The sequence below is a fragment of the Medicago sativa genome, chromosome 5 (assembly GCF_051527215.1).
Source record: "Medicago sativa cultivar Bolivia chromosome 5, Bolivia_mono, whole genome shotgun sequence".
NCBI lineage: Eukaryota > Viridiplantae > Streptophyta > Magnoliopsida > Fabales > Fabaceae > Medicago > Medicago sativa.
The window spans coordinates 30,226,706-30,240,605 of NC_140753.1; the positions used below are offsets into that span (position 1 = coordinate 30,226,706).

At 31.8% G+C, this 13,900-nt stretch overlaps 1 protein-coding gene across 1 annotated transcript; it reads left to right on the forward strand.

Annotated features, from left to right (window-relative positions):
- The first annotated feature begins 2,919 nt into the window (after nucleotides 1-2,919).
- LOC146921671 (uncharacterized) lies at nucleotides 2,920-7,992 on the forward strand. The gene is made up of 5 exons (XM_085715001.1): nucleotides 2,920-3,061; nucleotides 3,258-3,311; nucleotides 4,209-4,438; nucleotides 4,695-5,493; nucleotides 5,672-7,992. Exons 3-5 carry the CDS (start codon nucleotides 4,211-4,213, stop codon nucleotides 7,774-7,776), a joined length of 3,132 nt encoding a protein of 1,043 aa, XP_085571127.1. The 5' UTR covers nucleotides 2,920-3,061; nucleotides 3,258-3,311; nucleotides 4,209-4,210; the 3' UTR covers nucleotides 7,777-7,992.
- The last annotated feature ends 5,908 nt before the right edge of the window (nucleotides 7,993-13,900 follow it).

Here is a 13,900-nt window from a genome sequence, read left to right on the forward strand (position 1 = left end):
TTAGAGATTTTCAAAAAAATTTAAAGTTATTTTTGTTTGTCTGCTATCCATAAAAATTCATTTTTTAAAAAATAAGTTTTAACTTGTACATGTGTTATCTCCTTGTTCTTCAAAAAAATAGATTTTGAGAAAAGCTAATCCTAATAGCTTTTCATTTTAAGATCAAAATAGATTTTTTTGATAAAATGATTTTTCTAAAAATCCAAAACAAACACTTAAAAATGAAAAAAGTGATTTTTTTAAAGAAAAATATAGAATTTTTTTGAAAAAATCTGAAACAAATGGAGCCTTTATCTTTATCTTGTGTGTTCAAATGGATTCTGTAGTTGAGATTAATCACAACGAATTATGGCATATACATTATACATATAGTATGATTAATAAAAAATTTCATTATATTATATGTTTAAATATAATTCTATCATCAGATTAAAGTATATAGTATAGATTAACAGTTTAGGTAAAAATTTATACAGAATAATTAATGTCTGCTATATACACGTTTTGAGATCTGATAACATTAATTATAAGAATTTAACTTATTACTCATCCGATTTTTTTTTTATACAACCATCCGATTTTTATTATAAGAAGAAAAAAACTAAAAAACATTAAAATCAAGACGATCATTATTTTTTGTAACATTTTTAATGTTTTTACAAATATATCCTCATAGAAATTTGTGAAATCTTTAATATGAAAAAGATAAATATTAATTGAGGGATAAAAAAAGCAATTTAAATAATAAATATACTTTAGAATTGTGACTTTTCTTATATATAAAACTAAAGATATTTTTTTAATATTTTTCTTATAATAAGGTCCAGAGGAAATATTAGATATTCTTTGACCAATATTTAATGTTGTCAGAATAATATTTAATTATATATAAAATTATAATAATATATAAATTTTTTTCCAAAAAATAATAATATAAATTAAAAGTATGACACAGATTTATATTGTCAAACTAATGATAATAGTATATATAACATTATAATTCTATCAAAATAATATTCTTTGACTAAACTCTACTATATATACAAATTTAAATATTCCTTAAAAAAATACAAATGTAAATATCTAAAATATTAATTCATAATTATTAAATTTAATTTATATGCATTGTATGTGTGAAAAGTTTTATATGGTCAATAGAATAAAAGTTAAATATTCCTAATGATTTAACGATAATGATTAATTAATACTATTATTCTGGTGTAGACTTTTGGGCGAGCACAAATCTATTTATTTGACAACCTCTTGGACAACCATATTTTTACAAATAAAAGTGTGTCTTGGCACGAAAACCAATGCAATAGAGAGAGAGAAAGTAAAAATATAATTTGAGTATGAAAGAGAAAGTTGTCACAAAAATTGTTATAAAATGATTGTACAAATATCATTTCTCAACCATATATTACATATCTTTCGGCTATATAAGCTTCATACCACTACCCATCTTTATTCTAAACTTCTCAATCTCACACACCTCGAGTATTATATTTCCTGACTTTAGTTTACACCCTCAGTCCCCCACTATCAGACATCATTTTTGACGAGGATTCCAAGTAAAAGCTTCCATCAACAAAACATTTTCTTCCATCGATCTCAAACCATTGTAAGATACTCTATCTTTTCTGATAAATTTGAGTTATTAAATATAACAAATATGTAGTTTAAAAACATTTGACATTGACAGTGTATATGAATTAGAGCTGAGTTCTTCGACAGACCATCTTCATAAGTGGTTCACCGTGGACCAGTACTTAAAATTATAAGAAATTCCAACAGTAGTTGACGATACTATTAAAAAAAAAATAATTCATTGCCCTTCTCATATTTACCTCTAAGACGGTAACTTGATTTTTTTTTCCGATCAGTTCAATATGAACTACATAGTTATGTTCCGTTGTTTAAATCAAACCGATTTTAATCGTAAAAATGAGAAGAACCATTACATCTATCATTAAGAGACGACATATGCTGCCGTTGGAGTATAAATAATTTTTAAGTATTGGTGCACGGTGGACCACTTATGAAGACAAGAGTGCCCTTAAGCATGGGTACGAGGGACGGTCGTCCAGGACACTTTTTTTAAGGATCATCAAAATTATTATTTTTACCATGTAGTTAGTAATAGTATTATATACATAACCATATTTCTTTTTACCTCGTTTTGATTAAATCTACTAAAAATATATTTTTATATGATTTTGATTATGATTGAATCTTTTTACAATAATATATATATATATATATATATATATATATATATATATATATATATATATATAACATTCAAATAATTAAAATAGACAACTTTATTTTATTGATTCGTCTATGATGAAAAAAATCTCAAGACCGTCCCTGTATGAAAGTGACACATATTAGAATTCTTCCACGAATTAGATCATAATAATTATTGTTTGATACAATTATGTTACCTTAAATTAATTTAATTAATAACAATTGTTAGGATAATGCATTATTATATGCAAGGGTCGGGATTCGAACCCCGGACACTCTATTTATTCAAGTGAATTCTAACCACTAGGCTACCTCATAAAAAAAACAACTGTTAACTTATCTTATAAAAAATATATAATAATTGAAAGGAAAAGCAATGAAGGTGGAGAGAATCTAGAAATGGTCGTTTGTCTTTATTTTATAATAAAAAAGAAAAAAACAGAACGAAAAAGATGAAAATATTTATTGATATAAATGGTAAAGAAAGGAAGAGAGAGGAGTGATAGAAAAGCAGAGAATAAAAAGAGACCGGATGTTGACAAATTTCATGTCACTGTTCTTAGAAGGTCGTTTGTTAATGTTTGTGTGAAGATTTCTTATCTATCTTGGATCTCTCTCTCTCTCTCTCTCTAAATATTTTTTCTCTCTCTTTCTGTGTGTTTTTTGTTATTATTATAGAGAGAGAGAGAAATATATCTCATATATATACATATAGATATAGAGAGAGAAAGAGAAGAGTGGCTGGCCCAGTAGATCGAAAAATCTTCTTCTATATTTCTTGAACCTGATGACGATCTAAGCTTCTTCAATGGTCTTTCAACAACACCCACTTTGTTTTTTTTTTTTCTTCTTATAATTATGAATATTAATTATAATTATTATTTTGTTTTTTAGTGTTAGTTACCTTTTTTAGCTTTAAATAGTTGGAATCTAAAAGACCCTGAATTCCTTTTTGCTTCTCATGGTGTTGTTGTTTGTACTATCTATCTTCTTCAATTCAATGGCAGAATCCATGTGAGAGATTCTTAAGGTGGAACTGTTAAAGAGGATGTAGCTTTCAGGTAAATTTTCTTATTAATTCTCTAATCTTTAATTTTTTTAATTATATTGTATGATTAATGATTAATCACTTGTATTTTTTTATTTTTTTTTTATAATCTTGTTGAATTTTTTTTTTTTTTTTGTATTTTATATCTGGTTTTGTTTTGAGTACGAGGTTAATTCTTGGTTCATGTTGTTTTGAGGAGATTATTCCAAATGAACTCCTTGACTTGACTGTTTTTGTTTTTTTATTTATTATTAATTATTAATTAATTAATAATTTTATTCACTTTGAAAATTTTGACTTTGAATTTTATTGATGGAGTGTTCTGGTGTTGAATTTTAGTATTTGAAATGATTATTCTGGTTGAAAAACATTTGTTTCTGTTTTGGTTTTGGTTTAGATAATTGTTGTTTAGATCTGTTTTTTGATTAAATTTTGTCTTATCATTGGTTCTTTTCAATATTTGTTTCATTCATAATTCAGTGCTTTTAGATATGTACCTTTGAAAAGATTTTTTAAAATTGCAAAGTTTGTCGCCTTCGGATGTGATTTTGCTTCTAACGGCCATGGATTGATAAGTTTGGTCCATATAAATGTGCGTCACAACTGTACCCGTTGACGACAAAATATTCAAATATCTTTGTAGCATTTATCCGGCGTTATCAAATAACGGCTATATTGTCGTTATAGCCTAGCGCGATTTTAGCAAACATGCGATTCAGCTCTATATCATTGTTGATTAGCAGAATTTGAACAAACTGTTATTATCTGCGGTCTGCAATAGACACTAAAGTGCAGAAAAACTAATCAATCTGAAGTTGTTTGTTGAAGTCTATACCGTTTTTCTACGTTGGCTGCTTATTATAATTTGTGCTACGGTACTTAATTTGTGCTAACTGTGATCAATTATCAGGAATGGGAACCAAGATTCAGAGTCTCCCAGGATATTACTCAATGATGAGAGATCTTAATGAGGAATCCAGCAGTTGTGGCTGGCCGCTATTTTATGGCGATAAAACACCAACAAATGGGAAGTATTATGATAGTTATCTTCCAAGTGCTACCACAGATGCATGTTCTGTGCATGATAAGGATGTTGTGAAGCGGATGATGCTTGAACATGAGGCTATATTTAAGAATCAGGTATGTCGCTTCTAATTTCTAACTTTCATTTAAAATGGTAGGACCCCTTCCCAGACCCTACGTATGTGAGAGCTTTAGTGCACCGGGCTGCCCTTTTTTTTATTATAGAAATAGCTTACACATAAACTCTTATATGATAAGCGCTTATGTATAGGCACCTATGTAGCTGTTTATTCAAACCGGGCAAAGTTTACTTAGTTTTAAATACAGTTATAATTGGTGAACTTATTGATATATTTTTTTTTTTGTCAAACAGGTTTATGAACTCCACCGTTTATACAGAATACAAAGGGATTTGATGAATGATTTCAAAAGGAAAGAGTTACTCAGAAACCAGATGCCTGTTGAGGCATCGTTTTGTTCAGGTCCCTTGACATCTCAAGTAACAACTGAAGATGGAAGAAAATGGCATGTTTCTGGCTTTCCTACGGGAAATTCGGCTTATGCTAAGACAACTGTTTCAGGTGCTGCGGGTGTTCATTCTCCTTTAGGTTCTGTTCAAGGAATAAGCAACCAAGCCGGTCCCTTTCCATCGCCAGATGGATGTAGTTTAAAAGATGTTGGCATGCTCGAGTCCACCAGACCATCAAAAGTGAGAAGAAAAATGTTTGACCTTTCGCTCCCTGCTGATGAAAACGTTGATTCTGACGAAAGTGATGAAAAGCTCAGCGATGAAAAGACAAGTGGTTCGACATTATTTCTTCCTGATAGAAGTTGTAAAAACGGAAAGGAGGATGATCGAGGGAAGACTTGTTGCCAGGACACTTCAAGATCTGAGCAGTCTTTAAGAAGAAACGGTTTTGCCGACTTAAATGAACCTGTTCAAGTGGATGAAACATATGATTCTCCTTTTGTTCATGTTCCGAGTAATTCAGTTGCCGCAACTGAGTGCTCCGATCTCACTGCTAGTGCCAGACAAAAGTTACAGTTTTTTGGTTCGTCCAGAGAACATTTACTAAACTCGCGTCAGGGAACTGACAGTTGGGCTAGAAACAATGGATATTTGGAGAATAATGGGAATGGAAAGGGGGGAATTCCCTCGGTGGCCGAGGCAGGTTAGGCTTCTTATTGAGTTGCTTCAATTTTTTTTTTCTTCATAAGCTGTTTTAGACTTAGGCATGTTCAATTTCACCACTCACTGCTGAACATGTTCCTAAAAGAAATTATAGAAAAAATGATGTCGACATCTGATTGCATTTTATGCCACGAAACTAACTTTCCATTTGTTGACAGGGCATGCTAAAAACAACTTACAACCTGTGCCGCAAGTCCTCAAACAGGAGAAATTGCTTTTATCTTCGCAAACAATGCAGCACTCGTACATGAAAGCACATGAACCTGCATCTGATTATGTAGATGGTCGAAACAAGGCTGATGCGTGGACGGAAAAGACAGCTAGTGAAAGAAACCATGAATACTCCGTTAATAAACATACCGAGTCCGTGTTACCTTTACATAGACCTGGTCTTTTTCCAGCTGCTCCTTCCTATGATTTATCGAGGTCTTGGTCTCACTCTGCTGCTTCTTGGGGAATGGCGAGTTGCAGCCTAAGCCAGAAGATGATGTCAGTTCAGACACCTTCATGTCTAAATTTGTCCGGTTCAATCAATAGGAATTTCCAGTCACAACAGAGTAATGGGAAATTGGAGCATTGTTGGCCTCTAAATATCAATTCCAAGCCTAATCCAGGTATTCAGTGTGATCTACCGTTACGGAATGGATTTTATCCAGGGTCTTCATCTGGCGCCAAGGAACCATCGATGAATATGTCTTCCATTAGCTTTGACTATCCAAATCACAATAATGAAAAGAAATCTGGAAAAGACATTGACTTAAATGTGATTCTTATGAATGGTTCATACAATAACAACTTAGTTCCTGAGTCAAGTGTTGGGATAATGGATGGAGACGCGTTATCATGGCTTAGAGCAAAAACCGCTCGTACGAATGAAGCACAAAATACCGATAGAAGCTCCATTACTGCAGAAGAGACAAGTTTTCTTCATACTGCTTCCTTGTCCATGAAAGGTGAAACTGGAAAAGGGCCTAGTGGGAATTTTATGCATGGTGTAACTTCAGTTTCGTGCTCTAATAATATTGAGCAAAGGAGGATTGAGGTAAGTAAAAGCTCCAGTACTAAGAAAATTCTTGGTGTTCCGATATTTGATATGCCTCGTATCTCTCCCAAGAAGGAGTTGTCTTCAATCACTTCTCCCTCTGTGTCGATTCGCGCTCCATCTGAAGCAGAAGTAGTGGAAAATAAGCACAAAAATCGGATGCTTGATATCAACTTGCCTTGTGATGCTAATGATCTCGAGTTTGACAAAGAAGGTTTCATTGAAACCGTTGTTAGTAAGACAAGATCTCCTACAGCAGAAGCAGATTCTAGAAATCAAATTGATCTGAACTTAAGCATGAGCGAGGATGAAGGATCATTCACAACTATTCCAAGTGCCGATACAAAAATGAAGGATGAGATAGACCTGGAAGCCCCTGCAGTTCCCGAATCAGAGGAGGATCTCATTCCAGAAGAAAACAAGCTTGATGCTTCTCTAGTGTCACCCCAAATTCCACAAGATGCTGTTGAACAGCCACAGGATGAACTTATGAGAAATGCAGCTGAAGCAATTGTCGTCCTTTCATCTTTTTCCCATGATCAAGTGCACACTGTGATCGATAGTCCATCTGAAAGTTCAATGGAGGATCCACTAGGTTGGTTTGTGGATGTAGTTTCCTCATGTAAAGATAATCTTGAAAGCAAGTGCAATAATTCGAAGGGAAAAGACGGCGAGGATGATGAAGGATTGGATTATTTTGAGTCCATGACATTGACACTCGAGGAGATGAAAGAAGAAGACTACATGCCGAAGCCTCTTGTTCCGGAAAACTTCAAAGTGGAAGAAACAGCAAGTACTTTACCTACTCGGACACGAAAGGGGCCTGCAAGGAGAGGAAGGCAGAAGAGAGACTTCCAGAGGGACATCCTTCCGGGTCTTGTACCTTTATCAAGGAATGAAGTAACAGAAGATATTCAGACATTTGGAGGGATTATGAAAGCGACAGGTCATTCATGGCAATCAGGATTAACTAGAAGAAGCTCGACTAGGAACGGTAGTGGGAGGGGAAGGGGGAGGCCGAGGCGGCCAACACCGGTTACCCCTTCTTCCTCGCCACCTGTGGTCACCAATGAAAGCAGCACTCCGTTGACGCAGCAACTCAATAACATTGAAGTGGCGTTGGAGGATAGGAGCCTAACAGGTTGGGGTAAAACAACTCGAAGGCCTCGAAGACAAAGGGGTCCACCGGCTGGTAATCCTCCGTTGATTCCAATAACATAATCATCATAAGAGGCTTAAAATTTTTAGATGAGAATTTATAGAGGTAAGGATTGGCAGTTTCCATATTTGATGGAGCACATGATGTTCTCAAGCATTGGCGATTTCGCTTGTAAATTTCTTCAACCATTATTCCAGTATAAACTTGATTGTTGTCAGTATTTGGATGATACCAACTTGTATTATTCTTAAATAATGTTGAATAATTTCTTCTGATTATATCTTTGTGGAACCTTTGATATATTATATAGCTGTGCTCTCTTCAATTTGGTGATTTCTCAGTTTGTTGGATTTTTCTAATGATTTACTGGTTACAGTTGGTAGTACTGTGCTGCATAGTATTAGATTTAATCCTAGTTATGGATTCATGTATGTTAATATTGTTATCAATTTAAGCTCATTCTATAGTGTAAATAATTATTTTCTAGATTATATTTGGTAACTATCAAGGAACAACATTAAGTGCAGATAACTTTTTTCCCATTATATTGCATTCCCTGAATTATTCAAATGTGGAGTATGTGGTAGTGCAATGCACTTCTCCCTCTGTCAGTTTGAGAAAGATGCTCTTTGTAGTGTGACACATGAACCATTTGTTCCCTATGTTGTACATCGGTTGATGGAAAAACTCGAGGTACTATACTAAAAAAAATAGGGAAAATTTTCTATATCTTCAAGGAAGACAGAATATGTTTTTACTTTAATATTTGCTTTTTTTAAAAAAAAAAAAATACAAACGCAACTGAGTCGATTAATCTCTTGAGTCGGATAAGAATAGAATCATGTAAATGGTAAAGTTTTTTAACAAATGTGTTAACGGTGTTGTATACTTTTAGAATTGGATTTGAATTCTAGAATTGGATTTGAATTCAACAAAGTTTGTTAGTCTTTGCAGTTGCAGACGTAGGAAATTCGATTTACACAAAATAGTTGGATTTGAATTCGAGATTATTGATTAAATTAAAATATCATGTAAGGGTTGTTAGGTCCAAAGTCCTTGTTTTAAGATGACCATAATCATTATGTTAGGTTCCTTGACATCTTCATTGAATTTGTATATTTAATTATGGACTAATGATCATTTGAGTCTGATCAATCCATACTAAAAAGTAGGTCCAATTATAAAAGAACATAAGAGCAACATCATACAATTAAAAATTACAAGTGTAAAACTTGTGCAAGTTATTTATTTTTGTTTTGTTGACAAGGAATGCAAGTAATGTTATACGTACAATAATATGAAGAATCAAAAAACCAAAATAATTGAAGACAAGCATGTTTGTCTACATATACAACTGTCCATATTAGGAAGACTAAAGATGTTCCTCCTTTGTTCTTTTACTTTTCTTCTTTCTCTTTAACTCACTATAGTGAAAGGGAAGTGTTGTGGTCTTGATACATTCATTTTCTGACTGCATACCAGATTGATTCACATGGTCAATGCAAGGAAGGAAAAGTAAAGATGACAAGATTCCAAAAAAAATTATTTGCAGAATGTGCACGTTACTTCAATGTGCTTATTTTTATTTGATTAATTATATTTATTTTTTCTTAATTTCAAATAAAAAATAGTTATTAGATAAGAGTCATAATAGTTATATGAGAGTGACTATAGCAACTTTTTTTACGGACTACAATAACTCTTCTTATCCTTCAAGAAAAAAACTTTTCTTATATACAATGATTATGACTATTTAAGTATATAATATGACTATTTTTTGAAGGAATTATATAATATGACTATGACTATGGCTTTTATATACAATTAATCATTTGTTTATTTTAATATATTAAGTGGTGTCATTTTATAGGAGATTTATTGATGTCACAAATGCCTTAGAAGGTAGATAATGACATTTTTTGTATTCTTAGGCTGGTGTTAAGATTTACTTACTAATATATAAAGAAACGGCCTAATTACTTTAAAGAACATTATTATTATTATATGGAAAGGGGCTTATAGTTTTGGTAAAAAGGTAATATTATTATTTTATTTATTTATAAAGGACGTGAAAAGGATTTTGTTAATATAAGAATGAGTAATGATATTTTGACATCCATTTGATGACAACTTTGTTGACAACCTTGTTTTTCTCACTTCTTATTGGTCAAAAACAATGGAGAGAGAAAAAGGAAGAGAGAGGATACAACATCATATGAGTATGAGAGAAAAAGTTGTCCAAAAGTTGTCAAAAAGTGGTTGTCAAAATATCATTTCTCTATAAGAATGGCAGTTCTGGAGAAAAGATGCTCCAAGGAGGAAAGTGTCACTAACTTGTTACTTTATTACCGCTGGCGAAAGGACAGGCACACGTGCCCGTGTTTCCATTCTTTTTTGTTGCGCTAACGTTTGAAAATTATGAACGGTGTTTTTTATGAAATTTTTAATTTTGATTAAAAGTAAAAATATAAATGTTTTTTGTTTTCAAATTATAACAAATCAAACTAACCATGAATATATATTTCAATGAAACCAACAATATAAAAAAATGTAATCTAAATTCTTATTTTTTTTAATGACACCAAGAACAATCTTTATTATAGACAAAGTTGTTGTTTAAGGGTATAATTAGGATAATAAAAAAGTAAATATAGATACACTCATCTAGTTTGTTATACTTTTTAAATGATAAAGGAAAAAAACTGGACATTTGTGTTTGTTACACTTTTATTTTAATATTTAAATTTATTCTTATTTATTTGTTACATGTGTTATCAATAGTATATATATAAAGTAAGGTTTTTTTATGCCACATGTCACTTCCACATTCATTCTCAATATTTTTATTATTTTTTCTATTTTATTTAACATAAATATCTCAACAAACTTTTGATCTTATGCACTTAGTATTTTTTATCTCAACAAACTACACATCAATCAATCAATCAATAGTATATATATAAAGTAAGGTTTTTTTATGCCACATGTCACTTCCACATTCATTCTCAATATTTTTATTATTTTTTCTATTTTTAAAAACCAATATTTTATTTAACAAAAATCGGGTTTTCGGGCTACTTGATCGGATTGCTCCGAAACATCCCCAGAAAATCAGAAAAAATTCAAGGACCATGACTCCCATAGAAGGGACTTCTTACGGGACTCCGCCCCTCGAAATCCAAAATTCCACGTTTAGACCCATTTTTCATTTTTATTAATTTTTCATATTCTCAGAAAAATCCGAAAAAATTTCCATTAGTTTTATTTGATTTTTAGAATTTTTTGGTACTATTTTTATATTTTTATGATTTTATTTGACAGGTTTTTAGCATTTTTTACTTAGTTTTTTTTTGTTTTTAAAAGGAAAACTCAAAACTGTTGAAATGTGAGAGAGTCTGATGGCTGATTATACATAAGAATTGTCCGGATTATAAAATCCGAAATAGTAAACATGAATCCGAATTTTAAAATCCGGAATGCACAAGGGCATTTTTAGAAATTTTACAGGGCGCGGGAGAAGGCAATAAGGTGAGAAAGTAATAGTCGATGTTTAAAGGACCCAAAACTATTACCACTTGGACTAATTCATTATTGATTTTGTTACACTTTTTATTCTTACATTGGACATTCATCTCATCATTTATATTTATTTTTATGATATTATTATAATTGTAAATTTAAATAAATTCAATCTAATATACTGACACGTGTATTCGTGCACACAAACTTATAAAACTTATTTAATATCTAACCCGGGCAACGCCGGGTCTCTAAACTAGTTTGTATTGAAAATTGAGAGCATTTTTGGAAAGAAAAAGCCAGCCCAAAAGAGCTGAAGTGGTTGTTTTTTTTTATATATAGTATAGAAGTATAGATTAGGATAGAAATGAGTTTTTGGCATTTCCAATTGAGAGATTGAGATTAATAATTTATTTAGAGTAAATTACACTCTCCACTTATAAAGAGAAATTTGAACTGTATTATTTTAATATTTTATTTAGGATTTGCATCCTTTTTATTGAGAAGTTTGTTTTTTTTTAATAAAAATAAAACGTATTCATTTATTTAAATTGATAAAATACAGGGCCGTTGGCCCTCTCTTTTGTACCAAAAAAAAAAATTGAAAAAAATACATCATTCAACATCGCTAAAAATGAAAGGATAAATCTGAAGAATTAGTTCGGGATATAGAGTTTTGGTATGCGTCAATTCGTAATACTAGTGAAAATGTAAAGTATTTGTCAATTTGTTAAAGATAAAGATAGAAATAGAAATAATGTAGCAAAAGAAGTTGTAAATAGAGGGAGCAGACACCTCTTCATAGTAAAGCAACGCATGTTGTTGTACAATTGGGAGCTAGTGACTCTGTCACTTCCGATGTTAATTCAAAATTTATTTATTGTTTATTTGTATTTTATTTTTTTTATATTCTTGGGTTTCTGTGTATTAGTATTGGTGACACTGACTTTTCATGCTCATTTCAAATGAAATTAGTTTAATTATTATTTATTTCTCATTTATTCTGGCACGTAAAAGACCGGTTCGTTGGGTACCCGGTTTAGTGCAAATTCTTTACGAATTTTCTGTGAACCGGTTTGAGAAAGAACCGCAAACCGGTTTGCGTGAATCGGTTCGTGGTTCCCTGCTAGTGCCACGAATTATGTGACTATCCTCTAACAATTGATGATGCTAGACAATCTAGACTTTTCAGTGTATATGCCAGAATTCTTGTTGATGTGGATATGTCTGGGAAATTGTATGATACTATGTTGGTTGATTGGGAGGGGCATGCTTTCCTTGTTGTTCAGTATGAAAAACTACCAGTTTATTGTGCTCATTGTAAGATGCTAGGTCACACCATTCATCAGTGCAAAAAATTCAATTCCACTAATATTCAAGAGGACTTGGAACATTCAGAAAGACACACTAATACACAACATACTTCTAACAAACAAAATTTTGTACCAACATTCAACGTGTTAGATAATCAACCTACTATAGTCATAGAAATGCAAGAACTTAGCATCATGTCAATGTGCAATAGTTCCCCGTCTGTTCCTCCAGAGAATTTTTATTATGTCAATGCTTCCATGTTAAAAAGTGAAACTATTCTAAAATATCTTTGCGGGGATTTGGTGCAATATGTTGCAGGGACTGCCCAAGAAGCTTGGAGGGTAGAATTGTTGGGTCACACGTTTCTCAAGTATCTCCCAAAACTTCTTTAACCAACAAGAAACAAAAGAAGTTTGCCAGCTTCAACTCAGTAGGAATGAGAACCCGTGTCCAGAAGAGCACCTCTAAAGTGATTCAACCATTAAGATCCTTTTTTGTAGGGTGGTGTATTCCCCCTGTTCATATGTCATGTGACATTGACCAACCACAATGTCACAAGTGTACATAAAGATAAAAAATTCATAGTTTTCTTCTCTCTCACTTACAATTTTTTTTTATCTTTTTGTACACTTGTAACATTGTGGTTGACCAATGTCACATGACATTTGCACCCCAATGTCACCCAAGTGTTTTTCGTTTATTATGTTACACTTCACTTTCTTGGCTCAACTGGATTTTTAGATACCAAGATGCGCATTCAACCTTGGGGTTTAGCTTTAGGTGCATCAACTGTTTTCTATATCTAGCACAACTTTGAATTTCCCTCATATTCATAGCATAGTTTTGATTTAGCTTTACATTGGTTTTAGTTGGCCTGCTTATTGTTTGTTTCTTGTTTGCTTGGCTAGGGACGTTAGGGTCTCTATGATGTATTAAGGTCTAGACCTCCTTCTAATTGCCATTTAATTTTTCTCGCTTTGATAAAATAAAATAAAAAAAATACCTCTCACATATATAAAATGCGGAGGGATAAGTTATTCAGTATATAACATTGACTCAAGTTTTGTCAAAAAAATTGACTCAAGTTAATTCGTTTAATAAACCTCTTAGAGACATTGAATATCACTAATCCGGCCCTGAAAGTATAAGTTATATGAACCACACAATTTTATTATAAAATTTTAAAAGGAAAAATTACATGTGTAGTTCCTTAACTTAATTTCATGTAATAATTTGGTTATTTATCTTTTTTTCATTTCCATTTTGTCTTTTTGGTCAATTTTCATTTGAATTTTGAAGCTTCAAATCTAATATTATTGTTCCCTCAAAAAAAAAAAATTATGCAGACATACA